The sequence below is a fragment of the Salvelinus namaycush genome, chromosome 31, assembly GCF_016432855.1.
Source record: "Salvelinus namaycush isolate Seneca chromosome 31, SaNama_1.0, whole genome shotgun sequence".
In the NCBI taxonomy this organism is placed as follows: domain Eukaryota; kingdom Metazoa; phylum Chordata; class Actinopteri; order Salmoniformes; family Salmonidae; genus Salvelinus; species Salvelinus namaycush.
This window is the reverse complement of record NC_052337.1, coordinates 32,426,619-32,444,362: the sequence shown is the minus strand read 5'-3', so window position 1 is coordinate 32,444,362 and position 17,744 is coordinate 32,426,619. Positions and strand designations below refer to the sequence as shown.

Sequence of the window (17,744 nt, the reverse complement as noted above, 5' to 3'; positions counted from 1 at the left end):
TTTTGTGGGATTAAAGGTAGAAAACTGTAAAACAGTACTAATTTGACCTCTTCACGTCAAAGTACATAAATCTACGTTGTAAGGAAAAATAGAACCAGCAATTTATCTATCATAGTTTACGAGAAATCGTACAACATCCATTTCATGATGCTAAAGCAAATGTTTTTTTTTGTTTTTTTAAAGTTATAGATCCAGTTGAGGCGTGTTAAAGGGAATCCGTTGAGGCGGGTTTTGGAACTACGTGATTTCTGTGATTTTCTGTGATTTTCTGTACTCACACACACACACAGCCAAGATGGAGTGACACCGTGTGGGGGTTACAAACAGCAGGGCCTGCAATAGTAACCAGCATTCGCACAATCAAAGAACCACCAGACCCAGGCTCTGAAAGTTTATTAACCTGTTCTAGAGCTTAAGTCGGTAGTGCACAGTGAGTTACGTGGCTCTAGAAGGTTCTCAGGTCAAGAAACAGCCTTGTCCATTTGCAATGTATTCAATTCATTTTTAACATCGCGAAAATGACGACAATTAGATACAGTTGATGTCGGAAGTGTACATACACCTTAGCCAAATACATTTAAACTCAGTTTTTTCTCAACCCCTGACATTTAATTATATTAAAAGTTCCTTGTCTTAGGTCAGTTAGGATCACCACTTTATTTTAAGAATGTGAAATGGCAGAATAATAGTAGAGAGAATTATTTATTTCAGCTTTTATTTCTTTCATCACATTCCCAATGGGTCAGAAGTTTACATACACTCAATTCGTATTTGGTAGCATTGCCTTTAAATTGTTTAACTTGGGTCAAACGTTTTGGGTAGCCTTCCACAAGCTTCCCACAATAAGTTGGGTGAATTTTGGCCCATTCCTCCTGACAGAGCTGGTGTAACTGAGTCAGGTTTGTAGGCCTCCTTGCTCACACGTGCTTTTTCAGTTCTGCCCACAAATGTTCTATAGGATTGAGGTCAGGGCTTTGTGATGGCCACTCCAATACCTTGACTTTGTTGTCCTTAAGCCATTTTGCCACAACTTTGGAAGTATGCTTGGGGTCATTGTCCATTTGGAAGACCCATTTGCGACCAAGCTTTAACTTCCTGACTGATGTCTTGAGATGTTGCTTCAATATATCCACATAATTTTCCTCCCTCATGATTCCATCTATTTTGTGAAGTGCACCAGTCCCTCCTGCAGCAAAGCACCCCCACAACATGATGCTGCCACCCCCATACTTCACGGTTGGGATGGTGTTCTTCGGTTTGCAAGCCTCCCCCTTTTCCCCCCAAACATAACGATGGTCATTATGGCCAAACAGTTCTATTTTTGTTTCATCAGACAAGAGGACATTTCTCCAAAAAGTACGAGCTTTGTCCCCATGTGCAGTTGCAAACCGTAGTCTGGCTTTTTTATGGCGGTTTTGGAGCAGTGGCTTCTTCCTTGCTGAGCGGCCTTTCAGGTTATGTTGATATAGAACTCGTTTTACTGTGGATATAGATACTTTTGTACCTGTTTCCTCCAGCATCTTCACAAGGTATTTTGCTGTTGTTCTGGGATTGATTTGCACTTTTCGCACCAAAGTACGTTGATCTCTAGGAGACAGAACGCGTCTCCTTCCTGAGTGGTATGACGGCTGCGTGGTCCCATGGTGTTTATACTTGCGTACTATTGTTTGTACAGATGAACATGGTACCTTCATGCATTTGGAAATTGCTCCCAAGAATGAACCAGACTTGTGGAGGTCTACAATTGTTTTTCTGAAGTCTTGGCTGATTTATTTTGATTTTCCCATGATGTCAAGCAAAGAGGCACTGAGTTTGAAGGTAGGCCTTGAAATACATCCACAGGTACACGTCCAATTGACTCAAATGATGTCAATTAGCCTATCAGAAGCTTCTAAAGCCATGACATCATTTTTTTGAATTGTCCAAGCTGTTTAAAGGCACAGTCAACTTAATGTATGTAAACTTCTGACCCACTGGAATTGTGATACAGTGAATTATAAGTGAAATAATCTGTCTGTAAACAGTTGTTGGAAAGATTACTTGTGTCATGCACAAAGTAAATGTCCTAACCGACTTGCCAAAACTGTAGTTTGTTAAAAAGAAATGTGTGGAGTGGTTGAAAAATACATTTTAATGACTCCAACCTAAGTGTATGTAACCTTCCAAATTCAACTGTACATCTTAAACTGCAAATTATTAATTAAAGGCCCAATGCAACCATTTTTATATCAATATCAAATCATTTCTGGGTAACAATTAAGTACCTTACTCTTTTCAAGGAAGAGTTTTGTTAAGACTGTCTGGGAGTAGTCTGAGTGGAGAGGGGAAACTGAACACTAGCTTTTACCACATAGTGATGTTACCATGGAAAGCCAAAACTCCCACCCATGCAAACCTGCTGATTAGAAGGTCCTTTGTAGACTGTATTTTGAACCATCAACTATCAGCAAATAACCCTGATCAAACTTTTTCACACTTTCCTCAGCTGTTCTACAATATGATATACAGTGGTGGAAAAAGTACCCAACTGTCATACTTGAGTAAAAGTAAAGATACCTTAATAGAAAATGACTTAAGTAAAAGTGAAAGTCACCCAGTAAAATTCTACTTGAGTAAAAGTTTAAAAGTATTTGGTTTAAAATATACTTAAGTATTAAAAATGTCATATTCCTTATATTAAGCAAACCAGATGGCACCATTTTCTTGTTTTTTTTTAATTTACGGAAAGCCACGGGCACACTCCAACATTCAGACATAGTTTACAAACGAAGAATGTGTGTTTAGTGAGTCCGCCAGATCAGAGGCAGTAGGGATGAACAGGGATGTTCGGTTGATAAGTGCATGAATTTGACTATTTTCCTGTCCTGCTAAGTATTCAAACTGTAATTAGTTATTTTGGGTAACAAGGAAAATGTATGGAGTAAAAAGTATAATAAAGTAAAAGTAGTAAAAAATATAAATAGTAATGTACAGATACCCATAAAAACTACTTAAGTAGTACTTAAAAATATTTTTTACTTAAGTACTTTACACCACTGATGATATAAAGCACAGGTAAAACATATTTTTGACTGCACTAGGCCTTTAACATCAACAGGAATTTGTTTCACCTAAACTACTTATTTTTTAAACTAATAACGTTAGTTTCCCCAAAAAAACATACAGGTCATCTTTGTCATTAAGATCATGGTTCATCCATTTCCCAACAATGGATTTAAGATGATCTTAGTGATAAAGATTCACTTTATGTTTTGGGGACACTCATCCAGCATTAGTTAAAATGTAGTAATGAGCCAGACAAACAATGTAATATTTCTGCAGGTGTAATGGATTTCCAGAGCAAAGAAACCATTAAGCAGGAATGTCAATATGACAAAGGAAAATACATTCATGCTGTGCATTTAAATTACAATGCATTTATAGTGCCCCGCGTCAGAGAGTTTCACTTTGGTCAGTTTTAATTAAGTGTTGCCTTTCTGAAGTTCTTTGAACAGTGCTGTTCTTCCTCTGTAGAAGTCATTCTGCTCCTCTTCTCTGTCGCTCTGGTTTTCATAAATATGGACAGTAGTGAGGGACTTGTCCGGTCTGAGCCACTCCACCTTTGTGCCCACAGCACTGATGCTGGGTTTGAGGTTACATGGCAAAATTACATCATTCCCCGCCAAGGCAACAACAGGACCAGTAGGACCGCTCAGTTAAAATTTCACTGGGAAGAATGATAAGCAAAGAAAAAATATGCTAAAAAAAACTGTTAAAAAAAACATTATTACATGTATGCTGAACACAGACAGAGATCCTAACTTCACCTTTACTGTGAAGGTCCTTGAATATATTTAAGGAGATTGCCCACAGTCATCTTAGCCTATTATATTTTCATATTCTTAATTGAAAGAAATGATGGTGTCAAGGTCAGACGTATAAGAGAGTGAACCCCAGTTGGGTGAAAAGTTTAAATATTTCCTCTAGACATGGCCTACTCAATAGTTGTATGTATTTAATGTTAAGAGGTACAGTATATACAGTGAGCTCCAAAAGTATTGGGACAGTGACACATTTTTTGTTGTTTTGGCTCTGTACTCCAGCACTTTGGATTTGAAAATATACAATGACTATGATGTTAAGTGCAGACTGTCAGCTTTCATTTGAGGGTATTTTCATTAATTTAGAAACTACGGCACTTTTTGTACATAGTCCCCCCATTTTAGGGGACCGAAAGTATTGGGACAAATTGACTTATATGTGTCTTAAAGTAGTTTAAAGTAGTATTTGGTCCAATATTCCTAGCATGCAATCACTACATCAAGCTTGTGTCTCTACAGACGTGTTGGATGCATTTGCTGTTTGTTTTGGTTGTTTCAGATTATTTTGTGCCCAATAGAAATGAATGATAAATAATGCATTGTGTCATTTTGGAGTCACTTTTATTGTAAATAAGAATAGAATATGTTTCTAAACACTTCTACATTAATGTGGAGGCTACCATGATTAGGGATAATCCTGAATGAATCGTCAATAATGATGAGTGAGAAAGTTAGACACACAAAATCATACCCCCAAGACATGCTAACTTCTCACCATTACTTTAACAGGAGAGGTTAGAATTTTTGGGGGAGGGGGTATGACTGTGCCTCTGTAACTTTCTCAGTTGTCATTAGTCACAATTCATTCAGTGTTATCTGTAATCATGGTAGCACCCACATTAATGTAGACGTGTAATCATGTAATCATGTAATCATGTAATCACGTAATCTGTCCACCCTGATCTGTTTCACCTGTCTTTATGCTTGTCTCCACCCCCTCCGGGTGTCACCCATCTTCTTCATTATCCCCAGTGCATTTATACCTTTGTTCTCTGTTTGCCTGTTGCCAGTTCGTCTGGTCAAGCATACCAGCGTGTTTCTTTCACTGCTCCTGTTTTTCCTAGTCTCTGTTTTCTAGCCCTCCCGGTTCTGACATTTTCTGCCTGACCATTTAGCCTGCCCTGACCTCGAGTCTGCCTGTCGCCCTGTACCTTTCGGATTCTGACCTGGTTAATGAACTTCTGCCTGTCATCGACCTGCCTTTTCCCTGCCCCTTGTATTTTAATAAATATCAGAGGCTCGAACCATCTGCCTCCAGTGTCTGCATCTGGGTCTCACCCTGTGTCGTTACAGTAATCATGGTAGCATCCACATTAATGTAGAAGTGTAATGCTGTGAAACCAATTTTTTTTGTTACACTAGTCTAAAGTCTAACTATAACAAAACTCTAATCATAGCTACACTAGAGCCTAGAGTGGAAGAGGAACAGGGTGTGGTGCTAATTTAGCTACAGGAAATAGACAATTATGAATGCACTGTTGCAGTTAATTAGTACATTCCTTCTTCTAACCCACAGCTATAGAGATTGTATTGTCGTATTCACATGCGTACCTAGCCCCAAGGTCTGCTAGATGAGGAATAATAGCGCCCATTAGCATACCTTGAGTAGGGTGTAATGGGACAAAATTCAACTTTGTTTCTGGTGTTATACTTTGTATTCCATGTTATAGAGAGGCTTCTCAGGAACACAGAATACATAATTACATTAATTTAAGTCTAATAATTTAAAGTGCTCACACAGCACCCACCAACACACACACACATAGCCTAACACAGACACACATAGCCTAACACAGACACACACCTCTCACTAAGTCTGAACTGTAACATAGAAGGGTACTAGTCTGATAACATAGCTGGCTTAAAAGGTAGGCCTACACCTGAATTGGGTTATATTGTAATGTTATTTTTGGTGTTGATGAGTTACTCTGGTAAAGGGAGGATAAACTATACAGTTCCAATTTCCCATTTTGTATCATAAAGTGTAATTGATCAGTACTATAGTTCAGTTGGGGGCGGTAATGCAACATATTGGATACCAACCGCTGTTAAACCTCACCGAAGAAGTGCATGTCAGAGCAGAAACTATACTAAGTCCAAGGAACTGTTCGAAGATCGCCGAGATAGAATTGTGATGAGGCATATATCTGGGGAAGGATATTAAATCATGTCTAGTGTTGAAAGTTTCCAAGAACACAGTGGTCTCCATTATTGGGAAATTTAAAAAATATGGAACTACCCAGGCTCTGCCTAGAACTACCCGTCCGATCAAACTGAGCAATCGGACAAGAAGGACCTTAGTCAGGGAGATGACCAAGAACCCAATGACCACTCTGACAGAACTACAGAGTTCCTTGCCTGAGATGGGAGAACCTGCCAGAAGGACAACAGTCTCTACAGCACTTCACCAATCTGGGTTTTATCAGTGGCCAGACGGAAGCCACTCCTGAGAAAAAGGCACATGACAACATGCCTGGAGTTTGCAAAAAGGCATGTGAAAGACTGAGCATAAGGCAAAATTTTGTGGTCTGATTAGACAAAAATCTAACTCTTTGGCAGGAACGCAGTGTTATGTCTGGAGAAAACCAGGCACAGCTCATAATCCGTCTAGCACCATCCCTACGATAAGCATGGGGGTGGCAGCTTTAAGCTATGGGGATGCTTTTCAGCAACAGGGACTGGAAATCTGGTGAGGATAGAGAGAACAATAAATGGAGCTAAATGCAGGCAAATCGTTGATGAAAACCTTCTTCAGATTGTAGATTCCAGACTGGGGCGAAGATTTACGTTCCAATAGGACAATGACCCCAAACATACAGCAAAAGCAATGCTGGAATGGCTTCAGAACAAGAATATGAAAGTCCTTGAGTGGCCCAGACTTTAATCCCATTGAAAATCTGTAGAAAGACTTGAACATTGCTGTTCACCGCAGATCCTCATCTAACTTAACAGACCTTGAGAAAATCTGCAAGGAAGCTGCCAAAGGTGCTTCCACAAAATATTGACTAAGGGGTGTGAATACTTATGTAAATTAGAAATTTGCAAAATGTTCTGAAAACATGTTTTCACTTTGTCATTATGGGGTATTGTGTATAGCTGGATGAAGGAAAAAAATCTATTTTGAGTTCAGGCTGTAACACAACAAAAGTGGAATAAGTCAAGGTTATGAATACTTTCTGAAGGCACTATGTCAGGATCAAAAAAAATATGAAAAGCGCAAAGTCCAGGTAAAAAGTTAGAGGAAAACCCACCTCAGTCTTCTGAAACCCTAACCCTGGGATAGTTTAATTTTTCAGCAGGACAATTACACAAATATTAATGCAAAAGACTCACCGGATTGGTGTCTGCAATCTAGATCTACTCAGGGTTTTCTAAAGATAACCAGCTTCAGTTAGTTTCACATTGCAGTTTAGGCTTCATCCATACTACGAAGGTGGATATTGCTCGTCTGCCTGCTGCTAACTCAGCAGGCTTGTAACTGCGCGTGCATGATGTCGCACATGGCTAGCACTAGTCGAATGCCAAACTCTTCATTGAGACAATGCTGAAACATAAGTCTATGAGCGAGTCAGTGCCACATTTTCATTTGTGCCAAAATCAAAATGAAAAAAGTTCTTACAAATTCAGCAGGCTATGGTGTGAAATATGCTTTTAGAAGTGCCATCTTTATTTTCCAACTGGGCACAGCTTTCAGTTCAACATCTAGTTTTGATTTAGGCCAAATTTGATTGTCGTCAACTAACATGAAATCAACCCCAAAAAATTGCCTGTCATTGGAATTAGATTAAAAGTTAGGTGAAAAAAGACTCAAGGTATCTTTGTGCTCAAAAATAAGGGGTTAAATGTGTCCAAAAACAAAAATATATTTTCTGAGCATTCTTATGCAGTAGCTCCTAGATATGACAGACACTTCAAAACCGCCAAGTCGGAAACTCTGGCATCTTTCTAGAGCGCCGACTTTCCGACCTGAAGATAAGTAATGGTTTGACCACGTTATAAAAGTGTTAATTGCTGGTTAGCTATGATTAATAGTGTTCGCAGTAGACTGACAATGAAAAGTACTGGTATTAAAAATAAGTTATTGCAAAAAAAGTGCTGTTTAATTATTTTATTTAAAAAGACCTTAAGGCATCTTGATTAAAAAAAAAAGTCAAAGTCTTTAGCAACTGACAAAAGACCGCAGACCATATTACATCAATATAACTAAGTATATAACAGTATATTCACACATTGAAAAACCTGAGAATGTCTTTAAGAGACCATATAGAAAAAAATTGATTGGGTTGATTTCAACTGTTACGCAAATCTTTATTGAATTTTCAGTTTTAATAAAGTGACCTTGAATATATTACATTTAGGTCAAAAAAGTAAAACAGAACATGAAACAAATGCATAATGATTTACAACAGTTTCAAAGTCTTTAGCAACTGACAAAAAAATTACAGGAGGGGACAAAGCATTAGTACATAAAGAGACAAGTATATTCACATATTTACAAATGGCAAACCTTTCATAAGTATAAGTATCAAAACCTGACAATGAGGTTGAGAAAATAGAAAGTGAAAGAATAAAAAGTTAACATCTCATCTAAAAGAGGAAGCTGTAAAAAATGTCTAATGTATCAGAGTGAAATCCATCTCACAACATCACAGTTTGAGGTTGTCATTTTGTCTCATCCCTTAAAATGGCTACCAACAGACAACAGAGTGAGGATAAACTGCACTCTAAGTACCATTCATTATACGAAACAAGAATGAACACAAGCCTTTGAACACTAAACTTAATGCAGTCATATAAATATATTATTTCTGCACATTCAAATGACCCATTTTTTTAAAAAGTCACAAAACCCACACATATTTCTACAGCCATTGTCTCGGGAAGTATGTGCGAGATACTTCATGTTTAACAGCTTTGTAGTATACTGTGGATTGGCTGATCCCTAGCACATCCATCCAATCACAGTGGAGATCCTTGGGCAGACACTTCTCAGTGAAGATGCTTAGTATACTGCAACCACAAACCTAAATTACAAAGGTTACGTTCTTATATCTACACAAGCATACCACTTATAATAAATGCTCAATACATTGCTTAATTCTAAGTGATATGCTAGTGTTACTAGAGCAGAGCCAAAGAAATAAGTAGAATCTGACTCAAACCCCCAGTGTTACATCTGGCATCAACTCTGAACCGGAAGAAGTATCCTGGCTGACGTCAGGTGACAGGAAGTTCAGGCCCTGCGATCGTAGTCAGCGACCATCCTCTTGATGTGGGACAGTTTGGCCTTCAGGTATTTACACCTGCGCTTCTTCAACTGGTAATCTGCTGACTGTAGACCAGGAAGAATGGGCCAATGAAGGTACATTGTCTTCTGTAGCTGGTCTGAGATCAGTTTTGTTTTATGACTATAATAAGTGTGGTAAGTACAAGTGTATCGAAAGCTGGTTCTAAATCAGTTCACAAGGGACATGATAACCACATGTACTTTCTCAAACTTCCTGACAATGTGGGACTGGGGTGTAGTACTCAGAAGAGACACAAGAGGGAGTACATAAGGAAGTAGATCAAACAAAGAGGAGTTGCTTAAATGTTTTGGATACGTACCTTCTTTATGTCCTTTAGCCTGTTGTACTTTTCCATAGCATCCTGTAGGGCAGAGAAAGATTATTGAAAATGCAAACAAATCTACCTCTCAAACAACTATCCCTCTCATGACCCCTTTCTTCCACACCCTAAAGTTAGCATGTGATTAGGAAACGATGCAACATATCATGGACATTATCTCAATGTTATAAATAGGGACCAGAGTTTTTACTGGCCACATGACCTGACCAGGAAACCTTTAGAGGACCCTAGCTAGTTAGTTAAAGTGCACATTTGAGATTGTGCAGTCTGAATGTAGTCAAAATCACTGATCAACAAAATCACCTTGCTTCCCAAATAACTAGTCATTATGTGATCAAGATTAGCCCATTCCTCACCAAACTGATTCCCTCAAACTCACCAGGAACTGGGGGCTTCCCTCCTGCAGCTCATCCAGCTCTCTGTCCACCTCTGACAGGCTCTTGTTGATGATGTCCAGCTCTCCCTGCAGGTCCTTGTACTCCTGGTGATCCCGGTCAAACTCACGCTTGTAGTCCACACGTTCCTGCTCATTGGCAATGGTGGGGAACTCACTGAGGAGAGAGAGAAAGGGGGGAGAGGGTGTGTCAGAATACACTTGAAAATGTTATTGTGGAAACCTAGACGGCAATATGTTTTCAGACTTTGTGGCACAGAACAGCAACTTCAATCTTGTAGTATTAATAGTAGCTGTCAACTAAAATACATACAACCATTATCACTACAACCGTAATTCTGTTACTCTCTCTGTACCTGTCGAAGTCATTGTCGTCGTCCAGCTCGTCCCCAGAGGAAGCGTAGTCTGTATCCTGTCCGTCAGTACGGCGAGGACGACCGGCCCGTCTCTTTTTGGGCTTCCCTGCTGCTGAGCTGGCCATCTCTGAGCCACTGCTGTAGGGGGCGCTACTGTGCACAGGGAAGTCACAAACTACTGGAGGACTGGAGACAGACAAGGAAAGATGGGAGTCTTGATTTAGTACTTTACGAAATGGAGTTGCCCCTATACAAACTGATCAAATTAGTATTATTAACCATTGACGAACCAAAATGACCCAGATCAGTTAATGCTTCACCTCTCCTAAGCAGTGATCAATGCTGCGGTCTACCTGCTAATACTTCAAGTTAGTGTTGGATTGCTGTTGTAGGCCATTACAGCTACTGCCACAAGCAAAAGTTTAAAAAATATAAATACATTTTTTTTTAAAGTGCCATATTTGCACTGCCCATTTTTACTTTGCTGACAGGGCGGAAAACATTTACACTAATGTTGTGTAATGGTGAATTAAAAATAAAAGCAAAACATTTCTGCTTCAAAAAAGCATGACAAGGTGCATTAGTGTATTTCAGTCACCAGTCGTTGGTTGAGTTGGTGGTTGAGTTGCGTAAAGGTTACAAACTTAAGGTATGTCGTTTTGCTTGACTTTCTGGGGTGAGTTAAGCCATGAGTTGACCTACAGTACCATCCAAGACTGATGATTGCACTACAGGAAACATGAACATTTCGTTCTGCCAGAAAGATTTCCTCATGCAAAATAATGATAATAAAAGGATGATTCTGACATGAGACCACTCTCTCCAGCTATTTGTGTGATCACACACACGCACCACATGTCTTGCATTCCAGAGTCCAGGGGTGGTATTTCTTTCTAAGTTCCTACATCTAAGATAATCATCCCAGAGATACACACGGTTTTTTTTCCTTAAAAACAACTGTCTGATATCCAGGTTGTGCGATAAACACTTTTTACAAATATAGTACAACCACTCTGAACTTTTATTTGGGACTAGGTAATGTACATAACTGATCATGGGATGATAGCCTATTTTTACAAGGGGTCTGGTGACATCTTTTTTGAAGAATTTGATTCAAAAACAAATCCAATCTTGGTGAAATGCCAAGCAAGTTTATGCCTGACTTTCAATATGTTGCACAAGACAACAGTTTCTCCTCTCCAACAATGGAAATACAGACTTGTTCAATGTGATGATGTCATAGTAAGATGGAGGGGAAATAAGGAATGTCACACTTCCTTCACTACAGCCCTCACCTACCATTCCCATTGTCCTTTCATAGCAGTGTCTTACAGTAAATGGACTTTAAATGGACGGAAGATTTTACCCATTTCCACATTCTCTGTCTTCTGCACAGAAAATCCCATATGCCCACAACCCCTGCACAAACACGCCCAGTCATCTCAGTACAGCAGCAAGCCCTAACTTGCTATCGTCCCCTCCCAGCTGTGTAGAATAACACCATAAGATTCGGATCAACCTCAAACCTGCCATTACTGTGGAAGCACTACACTGGTATGCACTGACATATGTAGAAAACAGAACAATCTTCTCAAATCAAAGTTTGTCACAAGCGCTAAATACACCTTACAGTGAAATGCTTACTTACAGGCTCTAACCAATAGTGCAAAAAAGGTATTAGGTGAACAATAGGTAAGTAAAGAAATAAAACAACAGTAAAAAGACAGGCTATATAAAGTAGCGTGGCTATAAAAGTATTGAGGCTACATACAGACACCGGTTAGTCAGGTTGATTGAGGTAGTATGTACATGTAGATATGGTTAAGGTGACTATGCATATATGATGAATAGAGTAGCAGTGGCATAAGGGAGGGGTTGGTGGGTGGTGGGACACAATGCAGATAGCCCGGGTTAGCCAATGTGCGGGAGCACTGGTTGATCGGCCCAATTGAGGTAGTATGTACATGAATGTATCGTTAAAGTGACTATGCATATGATAAACAGAGAGTAGCAGCAGCGTAAAAAGAGGGGTTGGGGGGGGGGCACACAATGCAAATAGTCCGGGTAACCATTTGATTACCTGTTCAGGAGTCTTATAGCTTGGGGGTAAAAACTGTTAAGCCTTTTTGTCCTAGACTTGGCACTCCGGTACCGCTTGCCATGCGGTAGTAGAGAGAACAGTCTATGACTGGGGTGTCTGGGGTCTTTGACAATTTTTAGGGCCTTCCTCTGATGCCGCCTGGTGTAGAGGTCCTGGATGGCAGGCAGCTTAGCCCAAGTGATGTACTGGGCCGTACTCACTACCCTCTGTTGTGCCTTGCGGTCAAAGGCCGAGCAATTGCCGTACCAGGCAATGATGCAACCAGTCAGGATGCTCTCGATGTTGCAGCTGTAGAACCTTTTGAGGATCTCAGGACCCATGCCAAATCTTTTTAGTTTCCTGAGGGGGAATAGGCTTCTTCGTGCCCTCTTCACAACTGTCTTGGTGTGTTTGGACCATTGTAGTTTGTTGTTGATGTGGACACCAAGGAACTCAACCTGCTCCACTACAGCCCCGTCGATGAGAATGGGGCGTGCTCGGTCCTCCTTTTACTGTAGTCCACAATCATCTCCTTAGTCTTGGTTACGTTCAGGGATAGGCTGTTATTCTGGCACCACCCGGCCAGGTCTCTGACCTCCTCCCTATAGGCTGTCTCGTCGTTGATCAGGCCTACCACTGTTGTGTCGGCTGCAAACGTAATGACTTAAATAGGCCACCACCATCTTGTTTCATGAGCTAATGTTCCATGCACCCATGTAGATAGCTTTCCTTCCCTTTGGTAGTTAAAATCTCTTTGTTTAATTCCCAGTATAACATTATGAGATAAGACATTATAAGGTAATTGTTTTTTGATAAATTCCACATCTAATCTAGTCTGTACTAAAGTGGGCTGTAGTTGCAGTGTAAGCCTGTTTGTAACTGTACTGTATTGTCTGTACTCACGCTGGGCTGTCATTGTAGGGAGGTTTGTCGTAGTTGGTGCTGGTGTCGTCCAGGTGACTCCTGGATCCTCCAAACTTCTCTGGGTAGTCGGTCAGCACCATACCTTCATCAGGAAAACCTGACACATTGTTCACCTGCAGAGGGGACACAACATATACTTCAGTGACCTAACTCACAATAGCTGAGAGAGCCACAACAGGCAAGATAATCATAATATTTGTACTGTGGCAACGGAACCACCTTGAGATACAAATTGAAAAAGTGTCATCTGAACAGGTAGGCCTATATATGTAGAGGGGGGCATTGAAATGCAGATGTACAGTAATAGAAGTATACCTCTGGGGAGTGAAATGCCACATCATGCTTAGAGTGAGTGAATCCTCATCAAAACAATGACATACTGTATTTGATGACGTTGTACCAACTTGATAATAAGACACATTTACACTGACAGGTTGAGACTTGGGATTTCCTTCAGTCCAAAAAAACAAGCAGAAATACTTCCCAGAGCAAAGCCAGCCACTACAGTAATGCTTGGAGCGTCGGTGTTGGGACTTTGTTCAAATCTGAAATAGCTAATTGCATAGGTATAAGGCTAGCAATATGGTAGTACCTCTGACAGGCTAAGTGGAATGTTCACAGTATGGTTTACACCTATCCACTCCTCTCAGATCTCCACAAGTGCATAAGGGGTAGGTACTAAGTAGGTGTCATTTGTAGACAGACAGAATTTTCCCATCAGAGTAATCAGTAGACCAGGGAAGACACACTCATCCATGCAATAACACTGCCTCAGCAATTTCAGAAAGGTTTTCACGAGCCACACAGCCCTTCACCGCCTCTTCAGTTTCTCAGGGTCATGTTGCTGTTCTGTAATGTTGTGCATGTGTCTACTTTGCTTGTATTGGTCAGCATGGGTTTAAATACTAGTTAGACCAGCTCTTCCTCTTTCACATTGTCCTCTAGTGCAAAACTCAAATACCAGCTGTGAGTTTGGTGAAAAAAGCTGCAGTGTGTAAATGTTAAATCATTTTGTTGGGCCATACTGAAACTTACCTTAACTATCAGCCACTTACTATCTTGACTGAAGTCACACTTCATTATCATGATTTAGGTATGTGGAAAGCGGGTGTTCTAAGAACAGTTTCAGAAACCATGATTCATCGTTGACTCATCTTTTTACTTTTGAGCATTGACCATGTTTTTCCTTAACTGCTTACTGTCCTCATTCAACAGAGACAACCTCTTGAAATAATATACCTCCCAACTGCCATTTTTGTTTTTGAGGGCCTTATTCCGCCATTTTACTGACTGAGAGTGAAACCACCATACACAAACCACACCCAGAAACTGAGTGTGAGAGAGCTCTCTCCTCATACCTCCAATGCTGCTGACTCTGGGAGAACAGGTCTTACTACTTTACCTATCAGACTACTGCTGTAGAACAAAACAGTCAACAGGCAACGAAGTGCTACAATTCTGTGTAGGTTGTCATTCATAACAACTGGAACGGTCTAAAAAAAATGTCCCCTCCTTTCTTCCTTCTTCATACAGCCTTCAGGAAGGGATAGAAACTATAGGGTCAGACAAACTCTGCAGATACGATTTCCTACCTCTAGCACTGTAGCTGTACATGTTTAGAGGAAGTATTACCTTTGAATAGAATCTGAGAGCATTTCAATAGTGTAAAATGTCTTCAATCGTTTCTGTCCTATCCTTCATGATCACTGATCTGTTAGCGCCTAACAGGTGAGATCAATATGAAACCGTATTGTCTCATTTCTTACAAGTGTGTTTCCTTTGATCATTGTTTCCACATTTCCTCCCCTCTGAGGTTTTGTGTGGGATGCAAGTGAAAGACAGGAGAGGACACAAGGAATTTAAAAAATATATTTGACATTCATCCCCCATGTGTGCCCATCCACTCCCTAACTCACCCATGCCTCCACGTCCTGGGGCGGGGCCTCCTCGTTGATGATCTTCACCTTCCTCCACAGGACGTTGGACTTGCCATAGTTCCTGATCTTCTGGCGCGTCTTTAAGGCAAACACCATCATGATGATCAGAGCCGCCATCACCAGGAAGCCAAACACTATCGCTATGGCCTGGGTCGGGATGGGGAAGTTGGGTGAGACACACAGACCCAGACACCACCACAGAGATGAGAGGAAGTATGCGGTGAAAGGAGGCACACATACATCCCCTCTCTCACAAACACACACAAAGTACACTCACCTCCTGAGGCTCCACCACACAGTAATGGTAGAGATACTGGTTGACCAACATTCCTGAAACCTGGGGGCCCTGGTACTGGGCACACAGGCCTGCCAGCTGGCTCCCATAGATCGACCCTGTAGATTGAGCCATGGGGTTCACCGCCACCAGGTACACTATAGTCGCTATGAGCATCAGCAGAGCCAGGATAGCACAGATGATCACCACAGCTAGGTAGAACCTTCTAGACTCCGACAGGCCCTGCCTCGACACCACGATAATGAAAATGACAAGGGCCGTGATGAAGCTGAATGCTGCCATGGCAATGATGAATCCTTTGCCCGTGCGAGGGTCATTGTAGTTCCCTCCGAGTCCGCCGTAGCCATAGTTGTTACCGGCGCCATAGGCAGCACCACCGAAGCTACCCGAGTAACCACCGCCTCCGTACGAGCTGCCCCCGTACGAGCTGCCCCCGTAACCACCGAAGCCAGACATGGCCCCCTGGCTGTCCCAGGCCAGCGTAGAGGCCACACAGGCGAATATGGCCACACAGAGGACGATGACGATGATGGACATCAGCTTGATGATGCCCGGGGGAGACGTCCATTTGTAGAAGTGCTGGAACTCATCGTCGGGGTAGTAGGAATACGCCGGCTGGGGTGGCTCATGACTGCAGAGGGAGACAGACAACCGATTAAACGTGGATTGTAACAGAGTGTGGGTGTCAAGTGTAGGAACATAAATTGTAGGATGAGCGAGTTAGCAAAGACAATTGTGTGAGAGACACATATAGAGGAGAGATAAACTGCCTTGGGTCAACAACACAATCTACAATCTCTATTGAGCAAACACCTCGTATAGTATGACTATTCGCACTACTATGGTTTTCAATAAACATAATACAAGATCAAACCTTTAGGTAAAAGTTCATGCCTTTTCCACCAAAACAAGTATATCAAATATGTATAGGTCAGGAAGGTCATAAACCTTTTGACAAAGATATAGTAGGGGTAAAGTAAAAGTTAAGCCTCACTATCCATCTGACTCATAGGGAGGCGGACTCCCGTTGGGCTTGGAAGACATTCCTGAATCCACAGGGGCCCGAAGGGTCTCTCTCTTTAAAACTGTTTGAGCTCTGTTGGAGAGAAAAACATTAGAATAAAGCAAAGAAACATACAGCTCACTGCATCAGTGTCCACAGGAGGGTTACAAAACACAGGGAATAATGACACAAGGCTTCCTCCCCAAGGGAAACAGTGAGAACAAGTGTGACAAAAAAAAAAAACAGTCCACAAAGAGGTGTTTTCAGTGGGGTATTCAGCTTTTAAAAAATGAGAGGACAATTATCTGCAGTATTCTCTAATCCACATAAGCCATATGGCTTATCAACCAGGTTAAATTTATATCTGTAACATTTTGAACCTGAATAATGACACAGTAACTGACATGTTTTACTGATTTCTTAAATGAGGGTTCCCCAACTGGCTGCCACGGGACGAATTTGACCTGCGGGTGGATTTATTTGGCCCCCCAAGTTTTATGAACAAAAACAAATGTCACTGTTGGACATAAAAGACTGTAAAAACAAATATAAGCATGGTTTGAAATGATTATGTTTAAGGCAAACATAATATAGATTCATGAAGTAAATTTTCAATCGACAAACTATTTGTAATTATTTTCAGCTCCTCCCCGACTATCCGCTTCAAAGGGGGTAAAAAATCTGCCCTTGCATGAATCTAGTTGATGATCCCGGTGTTAAATCATAGGCTACTCATAATCAATCAAATAATATCAGTAAAGCGTTTGAACTAGGCTGAACAAATGTTGATACAAAAAATACACTTTTGTTGCGTTTCCAACACGACATTTTAATTCCTATTAAAAAAATTAAGATAACATTGCGAAAAAAGATCATGTGATCTTACCACAAACACGATTTCACAATGAAACAAATGTTCCACAAAATATAGCCAAACCACTCACCTGTTGGAAAATAGTCAGCGCGTCTAACACCAGTGGTTTCTGGTGAAATTCCGTCCGATTCTCAATAACAGGCCACACCTTGTTCAGGTGTGGATTCATCAAAATATGACCCGCCCCTTCACCACACACCACACACCCACATTTCCCCGCCCCCGAATGTGTAGGGTGTCGGGTCTCCTCCTCTCATCTCCATCAGGCAGGCTAGTACCACAATGAAGAGTTGTTACAACGAAAAATTTATTGAAGCGAAACAAAGTCTAGAGAAGTGAAACAAAACGAAAATAATCCAAGTCAAACGCACGTGCACTAATACGTTTTATTTT

The 17,744-nt window shown here is 40.9% G+C and overlaps 1 protein-coding gene across 1 annotated transcript; it reads right to left on the bottom strand.

Annotated features, from left to right (window-relative positions):
• Positions 1–8,017: 8,017 nt before the first annotated feature.
• On the bottom strand, positions 8,018–16,563 carry oclna (occludin a). The gene is made up of 8 exons (XM_038970844.1): positions 16,469–16,563; positions 15,457–16,105; positions 15,159–15,326; positions 13,222–13,355; positions 10,239–10,424; positions 9,868–10,039; positions 9,468–9,509; positions 8,018–9,192 (listed from the first exon to the last, which is right to left on the bottom strand). The coding sequence occupies exons 1-8, from the start codon at positions 16,516–16,518 to the stop codon at positions 9,094–9,096; spliced, it is 1,500 nt and encodes a 499-aa protein (XP_038826772.1). The 5' UTR covers positions 16,519–16,563; the 3' UTR covers positions 8,018–9,093.
• Between the last annotated feature and the right edge of the window lie 1,181 nt (positions 16,564–17,744).

Excerpts from the sequence above, each read along its gene's own strand:
- oclna (XM_038970844.1), bottom strand. The coding sequence starts at position 16,518 with ATGTCTTCCAAGCCCAACGGGAGTCCGCCTCCCTATGAGTCAGATGGA. Across the intron at positions 13,356-15,158 it reads CCCAGGACGTGGAGGCATGG|GTGAACAATGTGTCAGGTTT; the intron begins GTGAGTTAGGGA and ends TCCCCTCTGCAG. Across the intron at positions 9,510-9,867 it reads AGGGAAGCCCCCAGTTCCTG|GATGCTATGGAAAAGTACAA; the intron begins GTGAGTTTGAGG and ends TCTGCCCTACAG.